This window comes from Pongo pygmaeus, chromosome 2 (genome assembly GCF_028885625.2).
Source record: "Pongo pygmaeus isolate AG05252 chromosome 2, NHGRI_mPonPyg2-v2.0_pri, whole genome shotgun sequence".
Lineage (NCBI taxonomy): Eukaryota > Metazoa > Chordata > Mammalia > Primates > Hominidae > Pongo > Pongo pygmaeus.
The window spans coordinates 5,968,562-5,991,243 of record NC_085930.1 but is presented as its reverse complement, the minus strand read 5'-3'; the positions used below and the strand labels follow the sequence as shown (position 1 = coordinate 5,991,243).

Here is a 22,682-nt window from a genome sequence, read left to right as displayed (position 1 = left end):
GAAATCAATGTTCAATAACCAGTTCAATAGGCTTACAAAAACCATTTTATGCAGAGATATGGCCAGAAATTAAAAAGATAACACAGTTATTAAAAGAACTCTCATCTAGTAACAGTTCATAAGTGTATTAGTTTAAATAGGAACTGTATATCCCTCTGTATTTCAGATATAGACAAAGGAATATATTTAAATCTTTATTTTAGGCCATTGCCATAGGAGGTAAGGAAAAATACTGTCAAGCCAGAAAAAAATATTGTAGCTCATGAAAATTATTTATCAAGAATCTTAAAAATATACGGGAAGCCATGATCTCTTCTTTCAGTTGCTTACACTTTGTGGGACAAAGTTGTACCCACAGAGCAATTAGAAAACTAGTCAATGTTAATATACTGCTTACTGCAGTGCAGATAGTATACGCATTGCATCATGTTTTAAAAAGGGAATTACTACATGGTGACATGGTTTTGCTTTATTTTCTCCACAAATAGTCCAATGCCAAGTAAAGCTGTGAAAACACAAGCTGGAAATTTCATCATACACTAGTGCCAAAATAATCTAAATCTTGTGTGTGTGTGTTTTTTTTTTCTTAACATTTGGTGCAAATTCAAGCATATATGTAGAAAAACTGCAGTAGGCGCTATCATTTGCTTCTGTAAATTCTTGGAGGAAAAAACTTGATTTTTATTTATAATAAATTCATATTCGAACTTACTTAAATGTGTTTTACGTATTTTCAAAAAAATTATCACAGACTTTTAAAAGAGAGTTATTTTGTTTGTAGCTTGTCGACCAGGTTTCTACAAGGCGTTGGATGGTAATATGAAGTGTGCTAAGTGCCCACCTCACAGTTCTACTCAGGAAGATGGTTCAATGAACTGCAGGTGTGAGAATAATTACTTCCGGGCAGACAAAGACCCTCCATCCATGGCTTGTACCCGTGAGTAGTTTTGCTGCAACCCATGCCTCCACGTTTGTTTTGTTTTCTTCTTGTTACTGTGCTGTTTGTTTTTGTTTTAAAGCATTTGGCCCATTTCCTTCTGTTGCCCGTGTGCAAATTGAAAGCTTTCTCTGCTTCACTCTCCATGCGTGGCTCACCACAAATGCAACATTTATCACACAAAATGAATTACATTTTAAAGCACTTCCTGCAACACAACCCCCTGAAAGAGAGAACATTTTCTGTGTCTTGTTTAGATCCTGCATTACATATGACAGGATAGGGGAGGTTATAGACAGGGGATTTATGTTTTTACATTTCTATTCCCTCTTGCTGTATGTTGGTCATAGGTCATAGGGAAAAAGGACTAAGAGTTATAAAACTAATACTAAAGTTTTCATAACTATTCACAAGGGTTTTGAACATAGTGATGAGTTACTTTGTTAGAATTTGTGAATGTATCCTTACCCTTGAGTCAAAACTCCCCCATTCACAGCTTGGGAAAGACAGTGTTCTTGAATCCATGTGTCTATAATCTCATGGATCCTCTAAGGATGAACTGAAAGTTGATAATAAAGAAAGGATCGTTATTTACCTCATTCAGTTCCATTGTAAATTATCTATTTCCCTTGTAGTAGAAAACAGAAGTGAGGCTCATTAATCTTTGTTGAACTACTTTGCAGGACCTCCATCTTCACCAAGAAATGTTATCTCTAATATAAACGAGACCTCAGTTATCCTGGACTGGAGTTGGCCCCTGGACACAGGAGGCCGGAAAGATGTTACCTTCAACATCATATGTAAAAAATGTGGGTGGAATATAAAACAGTGTGAGCCATGCAGCCCAAATGTCCGCTTCCTCCCTCGACAGTTTGGACTCACCAACACCACGGTGACAGTGACAGACCTTCTGGCACATACTAACTACACCTTTGAGATTGATGCCGTTAATGGGGTGTCAGAGCTGAGCTCCCCACCAAGACAGTTTGCTGCGGTCAGCATCACAACTAATCAGGCTGGTGAGTACAGACTAGATGCTTCTTACTCCTATCGTATCAAGTCCAAGTAATGGTTTTGACTCTGGGTGGAAAACTGGGTGGAAGGAAAAAAAGATTTGATACAGCCCCGGGATTTTGCCTTCTAACACATTTAAACAGTTATGGCACATTAAATAATTTAATTCTTCAAGTGAGAATAAACCATATTTGTTAGGTGATTTTTAAACTAGTTTATACCCATTGTTTCCCAATTTGAAATCCTTAAATATCCGAGACTCTCAGATAGTAGTAGGGGGGCTCCTTGGGGGAAACATTTTTATATTTCAGAGAACTTAGGCAATGAATCTTAGCTTTAAAAAAAGTTATGCAGGATATGAAAAATTATAAATATCTTCGGCTTAGTTAAAATTAGGTATTCCTTTGTTATTTTATACTTCTAAGAAGCTCTGTGTATTATAACTGATAGTTATAAATCTCTGCTTGCTTAATAATAACTATGTAGATTACTTATGGATTTTACTTGTGGGATTTTAATTGTGAATCTCTTGAACATATAGATGGATTATATATTACATAGAAATAATGCCCCTTTGAGATGTAACAATCATTTTTCAATATTGATAACTGATAAATGAGTAATAAACAGTTTTCTTTTGTATTCAAAATGTCTCATACAAAGTTAAACTGATAGGTATTTGTTGTGCTTAATTATTGCTACAAAATGTCATAATTAGGTATACATTCCAAGAAGCTCAATTCAGAGATATTATTGTCTTATTTTTACAGACACACACACACACACACACACACACACACACACACGCACACAAACATTGGAGCCAAATGGAGAGGGAAGAGAGAGACCAGATGCCACTCTGATTCTCCTGAGAACTACAGATTCTCCAGCTCTCTCCCACGTGGGGTTGCCTCTGAGCTGTTTGTCAAGATTGAGTATAAACTTGGCTTCTGCTCTTCATTTGGCTTACATTGTGGACGTCCCTCTGGTCCCTGGTGGGAATCACCCTTTGCTCTGAGAATATCAGAATGTGTCCTGGATGCTGTAGGCAAAAGGAAACCAGAGATGACTAAATTATCTTATCACCTAGGTCTTCTAGTAGCCAAATAATGAGCCAAAAAAACTCACCACATTCTGTTTCCGTCACTTGGCTTACTCAGAAAGGTTAGTTCAACTAGCAAAGACGCACAGTAAGTGTCATCTACAAAAGCAAGTATGCATCAGTATGACTCTGCTGGTTGTTAACATTTTCATCTGTTTATCTACTGGTTAAATGTAGTTCTATCTATTCCTGCAGGTTATTACAGAAATGCCTCTCTACTGGTTAATTTCTCAAATACACTGAGTAGCCCCCTAAGCTCAGTATGTCAGGTCCATCTCCATTCTCCCCATCATTCAGCAACCAAAGGGATAAATCCTTGCATAAGAGGGGTATCCAGAGCCTTTGGCTAGCACCCGTCTTTCTTGAGGGGCCCCTGTCTTCCCCATGCCAATGGATAGATATTTTAAATATAAGCCATGGAGGAGTCCATCCATGTTCAAATATGTATCTTTCTGATTCTAAATTTCTCTTTCGTTTCCACTTTGCTTCTGGTCTCATATATTAATGAAAATCTTGTATTTTTACATTCCTCATGATGATAAGTAAACTTAATTTGTGGAAAATACATGAATTTTAAATGAAGTGCACTGAATCATTATTTTAATCTTGCTCACTGTATCTGTAATTTCTCCCACTTGGAGCTAGATCCCAGACCAACCAGTATATGCTTTGCTTTGCTTCAGTTAATGGTATTTATACTTTGTAACTAATGATATTTAAAAGTTTATAACTTAGGTTTATTTAACCGTCTTCTATGGGAAAAAATGAGTACTGCAATACTGTTGCTATATATTGCATGATTATGACTTCTCATCTTCAGGGAACACAGGAATTTTAACAAATTATAATCATGTGGCAAATGGTTTTCCGGAGCCCTATATTTCAAGCTGATTTACTACCTTGTTTAAAATCATAGCATCAATCTGTGTTATAATTATCTCTTAAGTCAAACAGAATTGTATAAAAACAAGCAAGAGCTCCTTATTTCCTATCTTATCATTCCCCTCTGGCTTTCTGACAATGCATTTATCAGGAAACTAATAGTTCCAAATATATATAGTAAATGAATCTAGGTAAACTGGCAACCAAGACCAGGCCAAGACATTAAAAAATAAATGAGGTTGATGCTTTGGCCCTCCCAGTTACAAATCACAGTTTAAGACAGATTCAGCAAAGGTGATATAAGTTACTTACCCTAGTCTCTCTCTCATTTAAAACAAATCACAAATGCGTTTATAATATGCACCACCAGGCATTTTATATATTTATCTCAGGATGTCTGTATCATTTTGTGTGCCTGGGGAGATAGAGGTCTTTGTTCTATCTTCAAATCTCCAGGGTAAGATATATAAGCATGATTAGAAGCAATGCCTTTTCTGAAGGGAGTGTTTCTTTGTTTTGCTTTATTTTTGTTCTTGTGAAGGTTAATGGACTGGTAGCCTTGAAAAATAAGCTCCCTACCACTGGAAGGATATGGCTGTGACAGATATGATGCCAGGGTATTCAAATTCCTCCTAGCCTCTATCTTTGACGTGGATATAAAGGGGAAGCATGAATGTGTCCCTTTTAATTTAGTTTGTGAGATCGAGTTTGTTGATTCTTCTCTTGGTTACATTGTAAAAGCATTGTGATGATCAAATGATAAGGCACCTTCTAAATTGTAGAAGATTATGTTGTAAATTCAGATATTAGTTCTCAGCTCTCAATACTTTCACAAAGTATGTCAGTGAGATAAGAAAGTAGGCCTCCATATAAAGATTGTATCTGTGAATCCATCAGCCAAACAAGTAAAGAAAGAATTGCAGTTTACAAAACAAAAATCTTCAAACTTATAATGACATAAATTGCTGCTTTTTGTTTTCTTTCATAGAATGAGTATATTCATCTTTTTTCTTCTGGACAAAAACAATCATTCCACTAGTAGAATATGCATATCTGTTCATTCTTAACTGCCATTATAGAATCTGCCCTTTTCCACTATTCTATAGCATATAATGATCTCAGACTAGAATAAGGAGCACTAATAGAGAATTTATGTGGCCTTGGGGTTTTGAGGTCCACCTCTACTTTTATTTTACTACTTGGATGAACTGAGATCTGAGAAGCTTTTTCAACATTTCATCAAGACAGCAAAGTTCTGAGTAAATTGACATTTCCTTCCTTTTCCAGTTTACCCTATTGGAATTCAGCATGTGTGTGTACAATTCCTATCATAAAATTGGATTAATTCACCATGTGTGAAAATATTGCAATAGTGTACATTATGCCTATATACCTTCACCCAGATTTCTCCTAGATTAATAATTTATTCCACATGCTTTATCAATCCAACCCCCATCTCTCTCTCTATGTAAATGTTACTTATTTCTGAACCACTTGCAGATATTATGCCCTTTTCCTCCTGAACACTTCAGTGAGAATTTCTTAAAAACAATAATGCTTTTACATAGTCTCAATATATTTATTAAAATCAAGACATTAGCATTGTTCTGTACTATAATCTCATCTGAAGATACTAATCAACTTTTGTTCCTTGTTTCACTCATATCCAAATGGCAAAAACAAATTGATGTTCTGTTTACCTCCAGTTTCTATTTATAATAATATAATAACATATACTGATATAATATATTTCCCATTCATAAAAATAAATAAGTAATTTTCTGTAAATTCAAGGCAGATGCAAAAAAAAAAAAAGTGGAGAAGGAAGGAGACCAACACTTATTGATAGGACTTTCCAGGTGCTGGATATGACACAGGGAATTTCAGAGTTGCCATTCCATTCAAAAATGATCAGCAAATTATGATATTTAAAAGAGAGTACGTGAGTTCATTTTATGTAGATTTTCAATTGAAGGTGCACTAATTTATGTAAAGGAAAAGATCTTTGAGGCTGTTAGATATAATAAAGGAATTCCTATCCTCTGCTTTAGGCAGAATGACCTCTATTATCTATTTAATTTGATGATCAAAGACAACCTCCTTCTTTTCCTCTTAGATAAACCCTTTCCTTTCTTCTGGCTGAAAATTGCCATCCATCACATGAATGGATTAAACTGGAAATCCAATAATTATTTTTGTTTTTAATTTATTTTTTGGCATTCTGGGACTATAATTCAAAATGTTGTCACTAATATAATTTTAAACAATTAATTATTTTTGACCTTTAAGATCACCTATGGACTCACTTACTATAAAAAACGTTTAGAGGCTTTCTCATTCATGGTTTTATGGGCTTTTATTTCACAGAATAAAGCAATAGTATCCATTCATTAAAAAAAGTAAATACTTTAATAAATGTTAAATAAACAAGATATACTTAAAAAAAAGAACCGTAAAATATTACAGCCCTTTGACTAAATTTAGAATCCACACTAGGCTAGGTGTGGTGGCTCATGTCTGTAATTCCAGCACTTTGGGAGGCTGAAGTGGGTGGATTACTTGAGGTCAGGAATTCAAGACCAGCCTGGTCAACATGGTGAAACCCTGTCTCTACAAAAATACAAAAATTAGCCAGGCATGATGGCAGGTGCCTGTAATTCCAGCTACTCGGGGGGCTGAGGCAGGAGAATTGCTTGAACCCAGGAGGCGGAGGTTGCAGTGAGCTGAGATCGCGCCATTGCACTCCAGCCTGGGTGATAGAGCAAGACTCTGTCTCAAAAAAAAAAAAAAAAAAAAGAAAAAGGAAAAAGAAAGAAAGAAAGAATCCACAGTATTTTTTTTGCATTTGATAAAGAAAATATTTCTAAGTTTTCTGTAGTTTCATTCTGGAATATGTTTCCTCTAGCCACCTTATTTTTCTTTTGGAACTTAGTGTATGTAGATATGACAAAGAAATAACTCATGTTAAAGATATCAGTCAGGCTTCAGCATTTCTGAAGAAGCAAACATTTTAAAAGAAAGGTAGAATAAATGCTTAGCTGAATCTGCCATTAAACTATGGCCACCTATTGGTATAGTCCCTATAGAACTGTATGTTGCCGTGTAATTATACTCCTTAGAAGTAAATTAAACACCAGAAGGATCTACATGAATTCTTTCAGAACATGAAGGTAGACATTTTTCAGCGCCAATGTAGCGAATCGGAAACTTTAAACATAATGAAAATCACCTAACAAAATAGTGAACATCATATGACTTTAGTAATGTTCTATGATGCATCCTTCTCTTTGTTTCATTTTATGATTAATGTAACCTAAAAATTGAAGTCTTAACATTTTGTTTATCTCAACAAACAAATAAGGTCTGAATTTGGCCGTGAGATTATAAGTGGTTATATACATTACGATTTTCACAGTACATCATACTTGACTGGCAATTCAGCTTCTTCCTGTTTTGAAATCGAGGCAGATACCTGTGATTCTGGGAATGTCACTCTGCAGTGATGTGTCATAGTGTGGCCAAGTCTTCCACATCATTTAACACATTAAGGATGCCTTTCAGCCATCACACCCTGGTGTGGAGGCACATTACGTATCTGTAGAATGAGCAATAAGCTGAACAAAAGCAAAAACCATATATTGTCCTGACAGTTATTCAAAACTCTTATATGAGCTTAGAGGCCATAACAAAATGGAACATGAGCTAAGGAAGACAGTTGGAGAGCTTCGTGAATCTAAACTGAATTTTCCTTCTGTCTTCATTTCTGATTTTATATACGACTCTAATTAATGGAGAAGACATGTACTTGGAAGGGTATGATTACAACTTTCATTCAAGAGTTTTCACTAGAAAAAGAATATTAATAACCAGTTAGAGGAGTAAGTATAGTGTTAACTAAAGCACATGGAAATTAAGAAAGAATTAGCCTTTCGATGCTAACTTGTTGTGTGTGTGTGTGTTTTTATTTGAGACGGAGTCTCGCTCTGTCACCCAGGCTGGAGTGCAGTGGCACGATCTCGGCTCACTGCAAGCTCCACCTCCCAAGTTCACGCCGTGCTCCTGCCTCAGCCTCCTGAGTAGCTGGGACTACAGGGGACCGCCACCACGCCCGGCTAATTTTTTGTATTTTTAGTAGAGACGGGGTTTCACCATGGTCTCGATCTCCTGACCTCGTGATCCGCCTGCCTCGGCCTCCCAAAGTGCTGGGATTACAAGCGTGAGCCACCGCACCGGGCCATAACTTGTTGTATGTTAACTATATTCCCCCAAGGGCAAAAAATATTTAATTTGCAGAAAGTTTTCTCATCCTTATCTTCCAAGGAGAACATTTTTAGTCTCAAATCACAATAAAATCATATTTTATACTTTAAATGTGTTCTACCTCCCTAAATTTAACTGAAATATAGCCCTTAGGATATAATAGCATTGTATGTGAGTAATTGAGAAATTTAATAAATGCAAGTATTTAGAAAGAAAAAAAATGTTCTGTTTCCAAAAGCAGATATATTAATACCACTGGCAAAACTCTTTTATAATAAATTCTTAATTATATTTCAGCGTCTCCCAGAGTATTATCTCAGTGTGAATAACCATTATGTAGCTCAGCATTCTGACTTTATAATCCTATCAATATAGTACCAGTGTTCAAATAGAAAAAAAAATACATCCCTTTCTTAAATGACTTTATAAATATCTGTCAGGAAATTATTGCAATAAGTATCCAAATTACAAAGACTGTGACTATGAGGTATGGCACCCCTATAAGCAGGGACCCTGACATTCTATACCATTTGCACCAAAGTAAAAGAATGCCAAGGCCAAAAAGGTGAGAAGTTCATATTTTCTGCTGCCTTTTATTATTATTAATTGCTGACCTAACTCTTCTTGACATGATTAGCACTGCATTCAAGTCCTTTATGTAATAATCTTATTCAATCCTACAACAATTTTGTATGGCTATAAGTGAATAAGTGTCTTGTCCATGGCCGCACAACTCCAGAGCCCCTATCTACATATTCTTTTTCCTATGGGTTGCAAAGGAGAGGCTTTGCACAAAATCTAAGTAAGGCTGAAGAAAGAAAATATAAAGATGGTTTTTATATTATAGTAAAATCTTGACTGCCTGGTACACAGGTGGTGTGATTTCTTCTTTGAAATCAAAATTTCACATGATTCTATTTACTTTTAATCAATGCTAATTCAAAAGCATCCTCTTGACAATTCATCATCCAGAAATAACCTCTTACTCCTTTCCCTTTTCATTTCAATTGGAAAAAAAATAATTATAACAAACTGACAGAAAAAAAAAATCTGTCTCTGGTCACAAGTTTTTCCCCAGGAAATACCTTTAAAGGCAAGCCCATCGCCTGAGTAGGAAGAGTTCTGGAATGTGTGTCCAAAGAGGTAAATATTCATCTATGATCCCACTCTGATTGGGCCTCAGAGTAGGTCAGAGCTATTGCTTTATCTTTCTGTGAAATGTAACATTTGGACTAGACCATTTCTAAGTTTCTTTCCAATTATGTATTCTAGGAAACTAAGTTAATGCACATTGTATCATGTACTTATGAAAATATGATCCACTGTTTATTTATAAGTGAAGCAAATATGCCTTGGAAAAAAAGGTATTTGAAAAACAAAGTGGAACAGGACAGTAGCAAAAGTCTAATGGTAAATTCAGGTACTGTCACTTAATAATGAAGTGACTATTTTTTGTATTTTTAAATTTGGTTTGTTTATGCATTAATTCGCAATTTTGTTTAGAAATGAATTTAAGGGAGCTATTGGACTAAACTTACTGGCATCTTTATATCCTTTTTGATTATTGGTGCAATAAGTCCTACACATAGATTGTTGTGAGGACTAAATAAAATGAGAGAGCATTTATGACTGGGAAAGTGCTTGAATAAGTTGTGCCCTGTCTCCATAATAATCACGCAGATCTTCCTGTGTCTGGGGGAAATAGAAACTCTTTTTTTAAATTAAAAATATGAATAAATATTAAGAAGTATAAAATCAAATTCTGATATATTTCTTTGGTTTGGCTTAGGCCCCAAGTTTTTTTCAAAATTGTAATTCATATCTGTAATGTGTGACAATCCTCAATGTAATAGGTCATTCTCGCATTGTTCATTGCACACATATACATATGTATATATAATGTATGTATATCCATTGATTCTGTGCCATCACTGAGGTGCCCTACATAGGATGTAATGGAAATGACTGATCGAAAGTTATATATATTGGCCTATATCTCTCAGTTGGGCTAGAACAAGAACCAAAGGCACACATAAAATAAGAAATTGGTAAGACTAATAAAAGGACAATCAACACTTTGGGCAGCCAAGGGGGGCGGATCAGGAGGTCAGGAGATTGAAACCATCATGGCAAACGTAGTGAAACCCTGTCTCTACTGAAAATACAAAAATTAGCTGGGTGTGGTCGTTGGTTGTGCATCTGTAATCCCAGCTACTTGGAAGGCTGAGGCAGGAGAATACTTTGAACCCGGGAGGTGGAGGTCGCAGTGAGCTGAGACTGTGCCACTGCACTCCAGCCTGGTGAAAGAGCGAGACCCTGTCTCAAAAAAAAAAAAACACACACACACAAAAAAAGGACAATCAAACAACAGATATCCGCAAAGATTAAAGAAAAGAGACGGTGATATGGGAAGAAACCAGGTGACAACAAATGTTCTAATAATCATTCTGGATAAAGAGTTACAATAATACACTTTACCAAGGCCCAGGTTGTGACAGGAGACAAAGATTTTACAACTACTTAGGAAATGCTCACTTTTTAATTTTTCTTCACTAGACTGTTAGTTGTTGGCTTTTTCTACAAGTTTATTTTAATAGATTCACTATAATTCCAAGATGAGAATGTCAGATGACCCCAAAATTAATTGTGCATACCACAGATATTTTAAAGAAAGAAAATTTTTGCATCTTTACTTTTATTTGTTTAGTTTATCATGCTGTTTGAATATATTTGTGGGCAAAGTTCGTCTATCTTTGTCCACCTAACGAGGGCAATTGGGTATATATCCTCTAAAATGAAGTACATGTTATGGATATTTATGCAGATTTTCAACATATCAAAGAATAACATTCTCTATTTCTGTTTCACTTAGTAAAGCTTGTTTTATTTCTCTTCTATTGAAATGATTTCAAAAGGTTTTTCATAGTTGATATCTGGGATACATTGCCTGCTGTTCCATTAACTCCCAGTTAAAATAAAACAACTAGGCTAAGAACATAGCATGCTTTTCTCTTGATTTGAATTGATATAGTAAAAAATTTAGTTTAATTTGACATTTTTGTATCTGAAAAGTTTGAAAAAAATCCCATCCATCTTCCCTGAGGTATGTTTCCATTCTAAGCTGCTTTTACAAATTCTTATTATTGCAGATATAAGATAGATGTCCTTATTAAAATCCTAATATAAAACAGCTAGAAAAAGAACTAGGTTTTACAACTATTCATATGTGTATGTGTTTATATTTGTATATTCATGTGCGTGTGTATATATGTACATGTATAAATTAGGAATGTAAAGATCTAGAAAGAATGAAGTTATAGAAAGTATGTGGAGTCTAACAGATATGAAAGAAGAAAGACTTTTTTTTACTAAAATATTTGAACAGGATAGTCTTTTTCTTAACCATCTCATCTGTTAAATAAGGATTATGGCTACATTGAGATATTGTGAAGTCAAGAAAAAAGCATATATAATACCTTGTGTGGTGCTGGCTGCTTATTAAGTGATCATTACTTGGTAGTTAATATCTTTCATAAACGTTTGGAACATTTAGCAGTAAATGCATTCTAAAAAAAAAAAAACCCCATTTAGATAACTCCAGGTTTTCTTTGGCAATAAATAACACACTCAATTAATTGTCTTTTTCTGTTCCCAAAGCATTGACTAAGCCCTTAGTATGAGCCAGTTACTATACTGGATCTACTGGGATAAAATGATGATTAAGATGTGGTCACTACTTTCGAGGAGCTCTCAGTTTAGGACATCTTAAAGGTTTCATGAACACAGCATGAAATTGATTGGTTTGGCCAAGAAAAGACAGGCAAAGCCAGCTGCCAAGTGAATTCAAAAAGCATCAACAGCTCAATGAAGCCCCCCAGTGAAACAGATTGGTCTTGAATTCACAGATTATATGAAATTATGTATAATAGTGTTATCTTTTTTTTCATTACTAAAGCAGAGGAAAAAAAGAAAAACTTACCGATTACACATGATGCTAGAAAACTCGCATGCTGTCCCAAAGTTTTTCACTAAAGAGAAGGAAAGTAAATGAAATGCTTTAAGTTATGTACAAATTTGATGATAATTGCATGTGTATTTTAATGATCTCTCAATTGCATGTATCTGGTTTATGAAAGCACATAGAATATGTGAACTTATAACAATGGGACAAGAACAGATGTTTAAAGTTGTGCAGTAAAACTCTCCACGTTAATCTGACTTATTTGTCTATCTGTCAATTTACTTACCTATTTGATTAAGCTTATTGTTATTAGTTTGGAATTAAATACTCTAGTTAAATAGACAGTTACCACATAAAGTATATAAAACTAGAATGCATTAAAATATAATCAACAGTAATTAGTATGAAAGTAACTCCTCATTTCCGATAAAGACAATGTCAAAAGTTTAGAAATGTTCAGAATAATCATTTTAATTATGAATTATAATTGTTTTGAAGATACATGGCCATAATTTGACACTAACATAATAGTAAGTCAGGTTTTACTAGTTTGCTAATATTTAAGACATACACATTTACAAACATTGCTTATTTGTGAAAGTTAAAAGATATTGCTTTCTCTGTATGTAAAGTAAAAATGATTAAAATGAGTTTCAAAAAAGATATAAAGGAAAAATCCACTATTTTATCTATGTTAATCTACATGCACACTTTGTTGAGAAGTAAGAATTTAGCTGTCTTGTTGGGTAGTACTTAAGGAGATTTTATAATTTGTGTACATTTCACATGTAATACTGGTATTTACACAGTATTTGCTGTATTTTTTAGCACTGTATGATGTTTTTTAAATTGTGATATATTTTCAGATAATATATATTCCTCTACTATCAGTAGCCATTTCTTCTTTAGATGAACTGGCAAGCATTATATATATATATATATAGTGTGTGTGTGTGTATATATATATATATATATATATATGCATATCTTTGGATTGTTGCAGTAGCCTGAGGGAATTCTTGCCCACATTAAAAATCAGAATATTTATTATTTAAACTAACAACCAACACTGTACTGTACTGTACTGGGCATTTTTGAGATATCATTTAAGCCTTAAATCAACTCTGTAATGGAGACATTATTACCGTTATTTTTAGAAGAAACTTATCAAGAGTTTGCTAGTCCTATTTATCTAACTCAAGTTGCTAAGGAGAATTTGAACCTAGATCTTTCCAGTGCACCAATAATTTCCAAATTTCAGTAAACAACTTACTGCTTTTAGGAATTTTGCTTCATCCATATGCCACCAGGACTCCTATAACATAATGTGCTTAAATCAAGCCTCTCTTTGTTTTGTTTTGTTTTACTCTGAAATGTGAAAACAGTTTGCTCCTATAAATAGAAAACTAATATTATTTGCCAAAAATTTATGACTAATTAGATAATAAATGCTTTTCCACATAACACCTAAAATTCTTTCACCAAACACCATGGGTAAACTTGGGACACTATGAGTAATAGGCTGATTCCTATCAATACTACCTCACTGGCAATTGCTTGTAAGGATCACAGGCCATCCCATTTCAGGTAATTGCAACTCTATGCTTTTAGTTATTCCAGTCCAAGCTCTTGGAGTCATTTGGCTCTTCTCTTTTTCTCAAACTGTATATCTACATCAGCATAGTCTATAAAACATGCCTTCAAAATATCACAAGAATCTCATCACTTCTTACAAGATCCCTTGCTACCACCCTAGTAGTATCGTCTTGCCCAGATTATCGAAAATTCTCCCAACTGCATTTCTTTTTTCACCCTTGCCTTGAGAACACATGGACACAGGGAGGGGAACATGAAAAACAAGCCTCTTATAACTATACTTATGTTTATTCTTATTTATTTTATTGCATAAATTAACAATGTTTGCAGTTTTTTAAATTATAACTAATCAAATTTCCTGTGTAACTTCAAATATTTAATTCACTTCTCATGTATTATTTCAAAGGTGACTGGCATTACTTTTTATTTGACCAATGAAAAAATTTTTGACACTCACTTCTCATATGAACAGATAGGTTTATTTAAAAAATGGCTCAGGCAGGAATTGCTAGTGAACATGTGCCCTTAAATGCTAACTCACAATTATGGCAACTTACTGAGTCAATGGTTTGGGCACTTGGCAAGTCTTTCTTCAGTTAACATCTTGCATATAAAATATTCATTTTCAGAATTTTACCTAGAGTGCACATATGGTTTTTCAACTCAAAAGACTACACTAAAACAATTGGAAAAAAGATGCCATTAGTGTTGCCCAAGGTACAGAGAAGGCCGTCTTGTATCCTTTGCCTTTCTTTGGAAATAAAGACCTATGAATTCCTAATCTATACTTTTTGTTAAGATCCCTTTTTAAAGGGTGTCATGTGTAGCCTAAGATATAGCTTGAAAGTTGATATGAGTGGTGCTTTGTGACAGAACCACAGATGTTCAGTACATGATATATTTATTTTTTACCCCAGTGGCCCTTATAAAAAGGGCTAGAAAATCAGCTTATAACAAGCCAACTAATGACATGATATAGAGAGGCCCCTGGTTCAGTGACTGTTAGTACAGCTGTGTCCCATTACATATTAGATACCTAGAACATACTTGCATTCTGAATGGCATTTATCTTTTGAATTTCAAACATTCCTACCATAAATAAGGATTTTATGCTTTTCACAAATGTTTCACAGTTTAGTCTAGGGAATACTGAAAGGTTGCTTTTACTTAATGAAATTTACCCTTTAAAGTTTCCTGGAGCTAAGACGAACATTTTCTGAGCGCTCACCTCAACAGACCTGCCTCACTCTTCTCTATGCCCATTCTCTGCTATCCCCTTAGCCTGGAGAGGTGATAATAACTTGACTTTCACAAAACCAACAGTGTGGGGACCACATGAGAGCTGGCTTTTGATCATGATTTAATAATTCCCTCTTTGTTACTTCTCCCTAATAAGAGGTATCTGAGTCTAACATAGAATTGCTACACTTCTGCTGTGGGAAAATCAATATTTTTATATGTATTTTGTTTGCAAAATGTACACTATGTCTAAAAAGTATTTTAAGTGAAAATATTTTCACAACCCCCTCAAGGTCCTGATTATAATTTGAAGGTACTAAAGACTCATGCTTCTAAAGTAGAGTAGTATGACACCTTAAGAAATGTTATGTGAGATGACCTCACTTCTGAAATAATGACCACAATTGTTTCTTTTTAAATAAGTGTGATGTTCCATCTCATCTTCTTCAAGCGCGAGTAGCTGCTATTAATCCAGAAGATGTTGATTTCTTTTTGAGATGAACGTATCTCCCATCTTGAGGAATGAACCGTGGAAAAGAAGGAAAATCATTACTTGTGATTCAGGCAGGAACTCAGTCATTTTCCTTTTGTCCTTCAAATAGTTGTCGAAATGGTGGGAGATTAGCCTAGATAGTGACTGCTGCAGTAACAACTGCTGCCTAGAAGTGAGCTTCATTCCACCTCCATGTAAAGAAAGCAGCTGTCTTTCTATTGCAGTTGGCGCCAGGCAGCTGCTTTTACTTTCTATATTTCTTTATAGAGCCCTTTGTCTTAAATGCAGTCACCTGCACACAGCCTACACTTTTTTTAGTCACAAAGGCTACAACAAGAAAGCTTCATATGACTCCTGTAATGAGCAATGCAGAAAGTAATATGGAAAGACGTTCCTTGAGCATTGTATAAGGAGTGTACTGGGTGGATGTTGGGAGATGGGGCAAGGGAGAAGGAGTTTAACATGTGTGATTGGGTGTTTGTGAAAAGCACCAGATTGTCAGATGGCAGGGTGTGCACAACATGGGAGGAGTGGCAGGAAAGGCTCCAGTCATCAGTTCTTGTCCTACACAAAAAATTCACAGCACAATGATAACCAAAGATATCTCCAATAAATGAAGTTTCACTTCTTCCCAGTTAAAAGAAAATATTCTCATTGACCAAGGTTATATTTACTAACTCAAACTAAGATTATAGTCCTGTGTATGTTTCAATCTCCTCTTTCCTCCTAGAGTTTTACTAAAGAAGATTTATGCAAACCCCAACTGTGATAAGATTTGTAAGATGATTGACTGTGGCACCAAAGAAAATTACTCTTATTGTTTCATCCTATACAAAGCTAGGTATCTATCTACTCTCTTTTTAAACATAGGTTTGGGGTTCATGCATAGATTTGCAAAGTAATTTTTCAATTATATTAGTCCACATACTAATGAAGTTTCTCCAGAGAAGCAGAACCAATAGACTGTGTGTATCTATCTATCTATTGAGAGAGAGCGAGGGGGCAGGGAAAGAATACACCAATAGACTGTGTGTGTGTATCTATCTATCTATTGAGAGAGAGATAGAGAGGGGGCAGGAGACAGAGAGAGAGAGAGAGAGAGAAAGAGAGAGAGTTTAAGGAATAGGCTCATGTGATTGTGGAGGCTGCCAAATCCACAGTTTGCAGGGTAAGCTGATAGGCTGGAAACCCGGGGAACAGTTGATATTGCAGCTTGAGTCTGAATGCACTCTGAAGCTAGAATTCCCTTGGTCTTAAGGGTTCTCTATTTTTTCTCTTAAGGCCTTCAACTGACTGAATGAGGCCCACACGTATTATGGAGTACAATCTGCTTTACTCAAAAGTGTGCTGATTTAAATGTTAATATCATCTGAAAAACACCTTCACAGTGAGTCCAGACTGGTGTTTGACCAAATATCTGCATACCATGGCATAGCTCAGTTGACATATAAATTTAACCATCATAGTCAGTGGTGTGTGTGTGTGTGTGTGTGTGTGTGTGCATGCACATGATTGCTGTTTCTCTTTTGAGTTAATTTCTAGACTATATTTTTAAAAGAAATGTCAAGATAAATTGATATAAAGAAAATATTAATCTTTTAATTTCACCCACTGACCATATTGGAATTCTCTTTTAATGGATCTTCATTCTTCCTTGAGAGTCTTTTTTTAGGTTTTTGGAAGACAATGCCCAGTGCATTAGAAAGTGTCCCCTCCCCTAATCCTATCTCAAATATATTCAGTTTCAAAGTCTCACTTGGATGACCACTTATCAATAGCAATGTAAACTGACAAACTGGTTTGTGGAAAAGGCACACTATAGGTTTTTTTAATTGGTAAATATTTTCATGTCAACATTATCCTTTTGGAGATCACCTTCTTATGTGCCCTCTGTGCATAGAATTTCAGGAATAGTGTCAGGCCTGATAAGACAGTCTTCACTACACTGTTTCCCTTTACCCACCTTTGAGAGACATCCCTATTTTCAGGACAGTGCTGTGACTGCTATTAGCACCACTTGAGGGCTTGTGAATCATCTTTGGGTACTGCTGTTGATGAAAACTCTCAGCTCAGTGATTTTTTAAACCAGAATTGCTTAAAATATCATTCAGAGGCCTTTCAGCACACCAGTATTTACCTACTCCAAGCCAATTCTACAGATGCAGTCTCTGAAAATAAGCATAGGGATCCCTAGTAGCACATGCATTTTTAAATCACTCTACAGATGAATCTGGTCAACAAGCACTTGGGAAGTTCTTAGGAAGAAAAACTCTTTCCCAGTTGCAAGGCTGCAGACAGGCAGAAAATCTATAGCTCCTTCACATTACAGTTTGTGTTTCCATGAACTGCCTGGCCTGAGGCCATGCAAATTGAACTTTCAGAAAGAGAAGTTGGGTAAACTCTTGTTAAAAAACCAGATATATTTATACTAATATTATCTTGGCCTCATAAAGGTAACACTTGTTTTTCTAGACTTTATGCAAATTTAAGATATTGTCATTATCTTCTCAATATCCTCTAAATCTCTTTAATTCTGAAGAATGATGTTAAACCTGTTGAAGAGTAATGCTGAGATAGTCAATCAGTGTAATACATAGATTGTACTTAAAACTGTTCATTAACTAATACTGAGTTATCTTTTCTTCTGCATTTTCATCACTCTTTGCTACTTTTAAAAGATTTCCTTAATATTTGTTTTATAAAGTGACTTTACTTCCTAACAATGAAATGTAATTATTCAACTTAATTCCAACAATATTTGTTGCATACTGTTATGTGACCAACACTGTGCTGTATGTTGTGGTGAGAGATAATGATAATTAATACCTACTTTCTACCCTCAATGAATTTATAATTACCTCAACATTTATTCAACTAGATATAGTTTGTGCAAAGAAAACACATCGTAATAAAGAAAAAGAATGATTATTCTCTGCCTGAGAATAGAGAAAGGTTTTCTTGAAGAGGTGGGGTTTGAGGTGGACAATAAAAGGTAAATAAGGGTTTAACAGGAGCCAGCATGCTGAAGACTGGGAAAAGGAATAAAGAGGTTAGGAAGATAATTGTCTCCTCAGGTATAGCCTTTCAGCTGAGGCAGAGTAGAGGGGAAGACTGAAAGGGCAATGTTGGATGGAATGGTGGCTTAAGGTCTACAGTCTTTTGGGGGGATTTTGTTAGTCCACTGGAGTGGACACACACTTACATTTCCAAACATATTTAGTCATGGATACAAAACATAATGCAAATAAAGGGGCTACAGGCATAAGAGCAGATACAACATAGCTTTTCACCTTGGTTTGATTTTCTACAGGGCAACACCTGACTGTCTGTGCAGCAAGGGCCCTGCCAGACTTGGAAACATAGACTAATGTTGCTGCACCATTGCTTGTTGGTACTCAGTTCTGTGTCATGCATTCCAGAAAAAATAACACCAAGAAATTGTGTTCATCAGTTTAAGGGAATATTCACAAATACTGACTTCCTTTTGGTTCCTGAACCTAGTCGGCATCAACAATACCAACAAGTAGAGAGGAATAGAGGACAAAGCGGTATGACTGTCCTGATGTCCTTGAATAGGGTCTCTGCCTCCACTTTCCCTGGAAACAGAAAGCCCATTTCCCTGCAGAGCCTGCCATGCAATTTCTTCACCTGGACAGAAACGCATGGGTATTTTTCCTTCATTTTATAGGTAGTGGTGCTTGTGTATGATATAGATGGTTTGGGATGGGATGGTTTAGCAGAAATGCTTGTTGATTTTTGTGTAGAAAAGTGACACAATCAGGCCTATGACTTAGAAAAATAAATGAAGATGCAAGGAAAACAAAGCAGTTGACACACTAATGATAACCCAAATGAGAGATTATAAACGTCTGAAATAAACCTGGGGAAAGGAGGGAGATGACCTTTCAGAGATTAAAACCAGAACAATTAAAACCATGACCAGTTCTCTGTCATGCATTTGGGAAAAAAACAGCACCAATAAATTCATCAGTTTAAGGGAATATTTACACATATTGAGTTCCTTTTGGTTCCAGAACCAACTCAGCATCAACAATACCAACAGGCAGAGGGGAATAGAGGATAAATTGACCAGAAATGAATAAAGGAGCAAGGGGGAGTTGTAGCTCACTCAAATATGAGAATAATTTAAATACGTGTGGAAGAAAGGATGATAATGCCATTGATCAAGATCAAAAACATGAACGCATAATAAGATAATATACTGCATTTTAGAATTGATGAAATTAAGGCAAAAAACAGGTATTCTGTGCGGGTGGTTGTACAAAGTAAGCAATTGACCACTAAGATCTGATTCTTGGGAAAGATCTTAAATATAAGTTGTATATTTGAAAGCCATGAAAGTTGAAGAGAAAAAGTGTAGATAATAGAGCATGGAATTTAATTTTAAAATAGCATCAAGGAAAAGATCTTGGGAACAGCAATAGATACCTGCTGAGTATAGATGGAGTCAGCTTTGGAATCAAAGCCCAGACTTTAACCGGGAAACAGTCATCTACAAAGTCATTTATGAAATCTTACTCTGTTTTTGCCCTCTCACTTAGTCCTCCTCAAGGAATATAAGCCTAATGAGGGTGGGGAATTGTTGTTCACTTTGTTCATTAGTATGTATTTGGTTCATTTTGTTCATTAGATGTATTTCCTCAGCAACTAAAATGTATTGGATATTTTTAAAAAGTCTATCAAATGAAGAGGTAGCCAGTTAGCATGTCCCATAGATTCCACCAGCAGAAACTCTCTTCTATTTCTATAACATTCTTTCTATCTTCACTTGATATTACTAACTTCAGGTTCTCATCATCCCTCATCTTGATTATTACAATAGCCACTAGTCTGCAGTTGCGTTTCCACCCCATCTGTTTCACAAAGTACCTTAATCCAGGTGCTTTACTGTGACTTACAAAGCTTTCCATGAGCTGTTCAAAAACTACCTGCCAATTAATACCTTTCTACTTTATGCTCCATGAATACATTTTCCTGTAAACTTGCATAAACTCGCTACAGTTTCATGCCTTTTAAAATTTATTTATATACATATATGGAAATTTCAACTATTTCTTCACCTGTTCATTTCTCATCTCTCGAAAGTCAGTTCATGAGTCACTTCTTGCAGGATGTTTCCCATTTCTTCACTAGAGTAAGCTGGCCTCCCGTGTACTCCCATAAGGAATCAGTTTCTAGCTCTGTCGCTGCTCTTATAGATGAAGTGACTCCTCAAAGGCAGGGACCTAGCTTTATCCATGTTTGCTGAACTCTTGATAAAATCATTGCCAGATTAATCACATTGGCATACAGTTTCAATCACATAACTTAGCTCCTTTAAATAGTGGCTTCCATTACAGAGGAGAAAAAAAAAAACAACAAAACTTAGCCTCGAAATTAAGGTTCCTCTTATGTGACAGCACACAAATTTCCAATCATAATTTCCTTTACTCCTTGTTACAAAGATGGATTTAACTCCTTCCTATTCTCCAGGATATTTTGAAAGTTTGGCAACCTTCACCTAAAATACAATTATTCTATATGCATGTGTTTAAAATTTGTAATTCTGCAAGACTCAGACTAAGTGCCAGCACTTTGTTAATTTGTCTCTAATTCTTCTCAGCTGGAAATAGTTGTCCTTTTATCAGCACTCCCATAGGGCTACAGAATCAGTATTTCTCTTATGGTGTATTTCTCTTATGTGCTCCTCTGTGCTCTTATGTGCTCTCTTATGTGCTCTTATGTGCTCCTCTGTATTTCTCTTATGGTGCTCCTCTGTTCTAATTTGTATTAGAATGCTGTTTCCTATTCATTTAATCTTTCTTACTGCACTCTAGGTTCCTTGAGGGCGTGACCAAGGCATGGCTCACATTTGTCTGCTTCATAGTGGCTAACTTGGTCCTTATCCAATAGGCATTTTTATATACATTTTAAGTGAGAGAGCTGTAAGAAGAAGAAGAGCTGAGCGGGAGATTTCAGTCCTAGTGGTTTCATACAATTAGATCAGAATACTAAAGCATGTGCTGTTGGTAGTTGTGGAGGTATGGGTTTTTTTTTAAATTATTATTTTAAGAGAAAACTGAGTGAAATTTGGGGACAGAATTTAGATCATAAGTGTTAGAGTACATCATTTAAAGCAATCTTCATTAATTAAAAAAAGACAAAGCAGAACTATAAGGTAGTATATTAGTTAGGGCACTCCAGAAAAACAGAACCAGTGGGTTATGTAGAGATATGTAAGAGATTTATTATGGGAATTTATTCACATAATTATGGAGGCGAGGAAGTTCCACAGTCTGCTGCCTGGGAGCTAGGGAACTAGAAAAGACTGACACAATTCAGTCTGAGGCCAAAGGCTTATGAACCAGGGGAGTCAATAGTATAACTTCCAATATGAAGTCCAAGCCTGAAAACTGGAGGGTATGATATTGTAATTCTTAGAATTAGCAGACCCAAGAAGCTGGATCTTCAATATCTGAGATCAGGAAAAGATATATTTCCCAGCTCATGAAGAGAGAACAAGTTCACTGCCCTCTGCCTTGTTCTATTCAGGCCTTCAATGGGTTAGATGATGCCCACCCACCTTAGTGAGGGTAGATCTTTACTCAATCCATCTATTAAAATGCCCGTATCTTCTAGAAACACCCTCATAGATACACCCAGAAAACAAACAAACAAACAAACAAACAAACAAAAAACCACTTCACCAGCAATCTGAGCATCCCTTAGCCCAGTCAAATTGACACATAAAATTAACCTTTATAGTTAGCAACCATTAATTTTCCAGTTTTTCAATGTGGAAAACTGAGGCAAGGATGTGAAGTAAGATGCCTAGTTCATACTGGTGTTGCTGAGTCACAGTTTGAACTTAAGTAATCTGACAGCTGTGCCCACATTCTTAGTCATCGTTTTCTGTGCTGTTGAAGCGTGTCATGGAAGGGAAGAAGAATATGAATTAGCAACTCACTGACAAGAGAGGCTGGGTTTTTTGAGAACTCAGGGGATGGTAAGAAGGAATGGAAACAACAAAGTAGAAATGAATAAGGAAGTCTCTTTCTCTCAACATTGAGAAAAAAGGAAGAAAGTATAGGAGAAACTAAAAAGTCAAATTACCTGAAACAGGTTGTGAAGTGAATTGGGCGAAGTATTAAGAAGTTGCTAAGACCTGAAATAAAACAGTACAGTAGCCCCTCAAACT

General features: G+C 35.5%; 1 protein-coding gene across 3 annotated transcripts in view; it reads left to right on the top strand.

Moving 5' to 3' along the window:
• Positions 1–22,682, top strand: part of EPHA3 (EPH receptor A3) — a 367,831-nt gene that overhangs the window by 239,212 nt on the left and 105,937 nt on the right. For all 3 annotated transcript variants that reach the window (XM_054482953.2, XM_054482954.2, XM_063661463.1), the window contains exons 4-5: positions 782–937; positions 1,621–1,956. In XM_054482953.2, the coding sequence (XP_054338928.1) occupies positions 782–937; positions 1,621–1,956 (492 nt within the window). The remainder of the gene's footprint in view (positions 1–781; positions 938–1,620; positions 1,957–22,682) is intronic.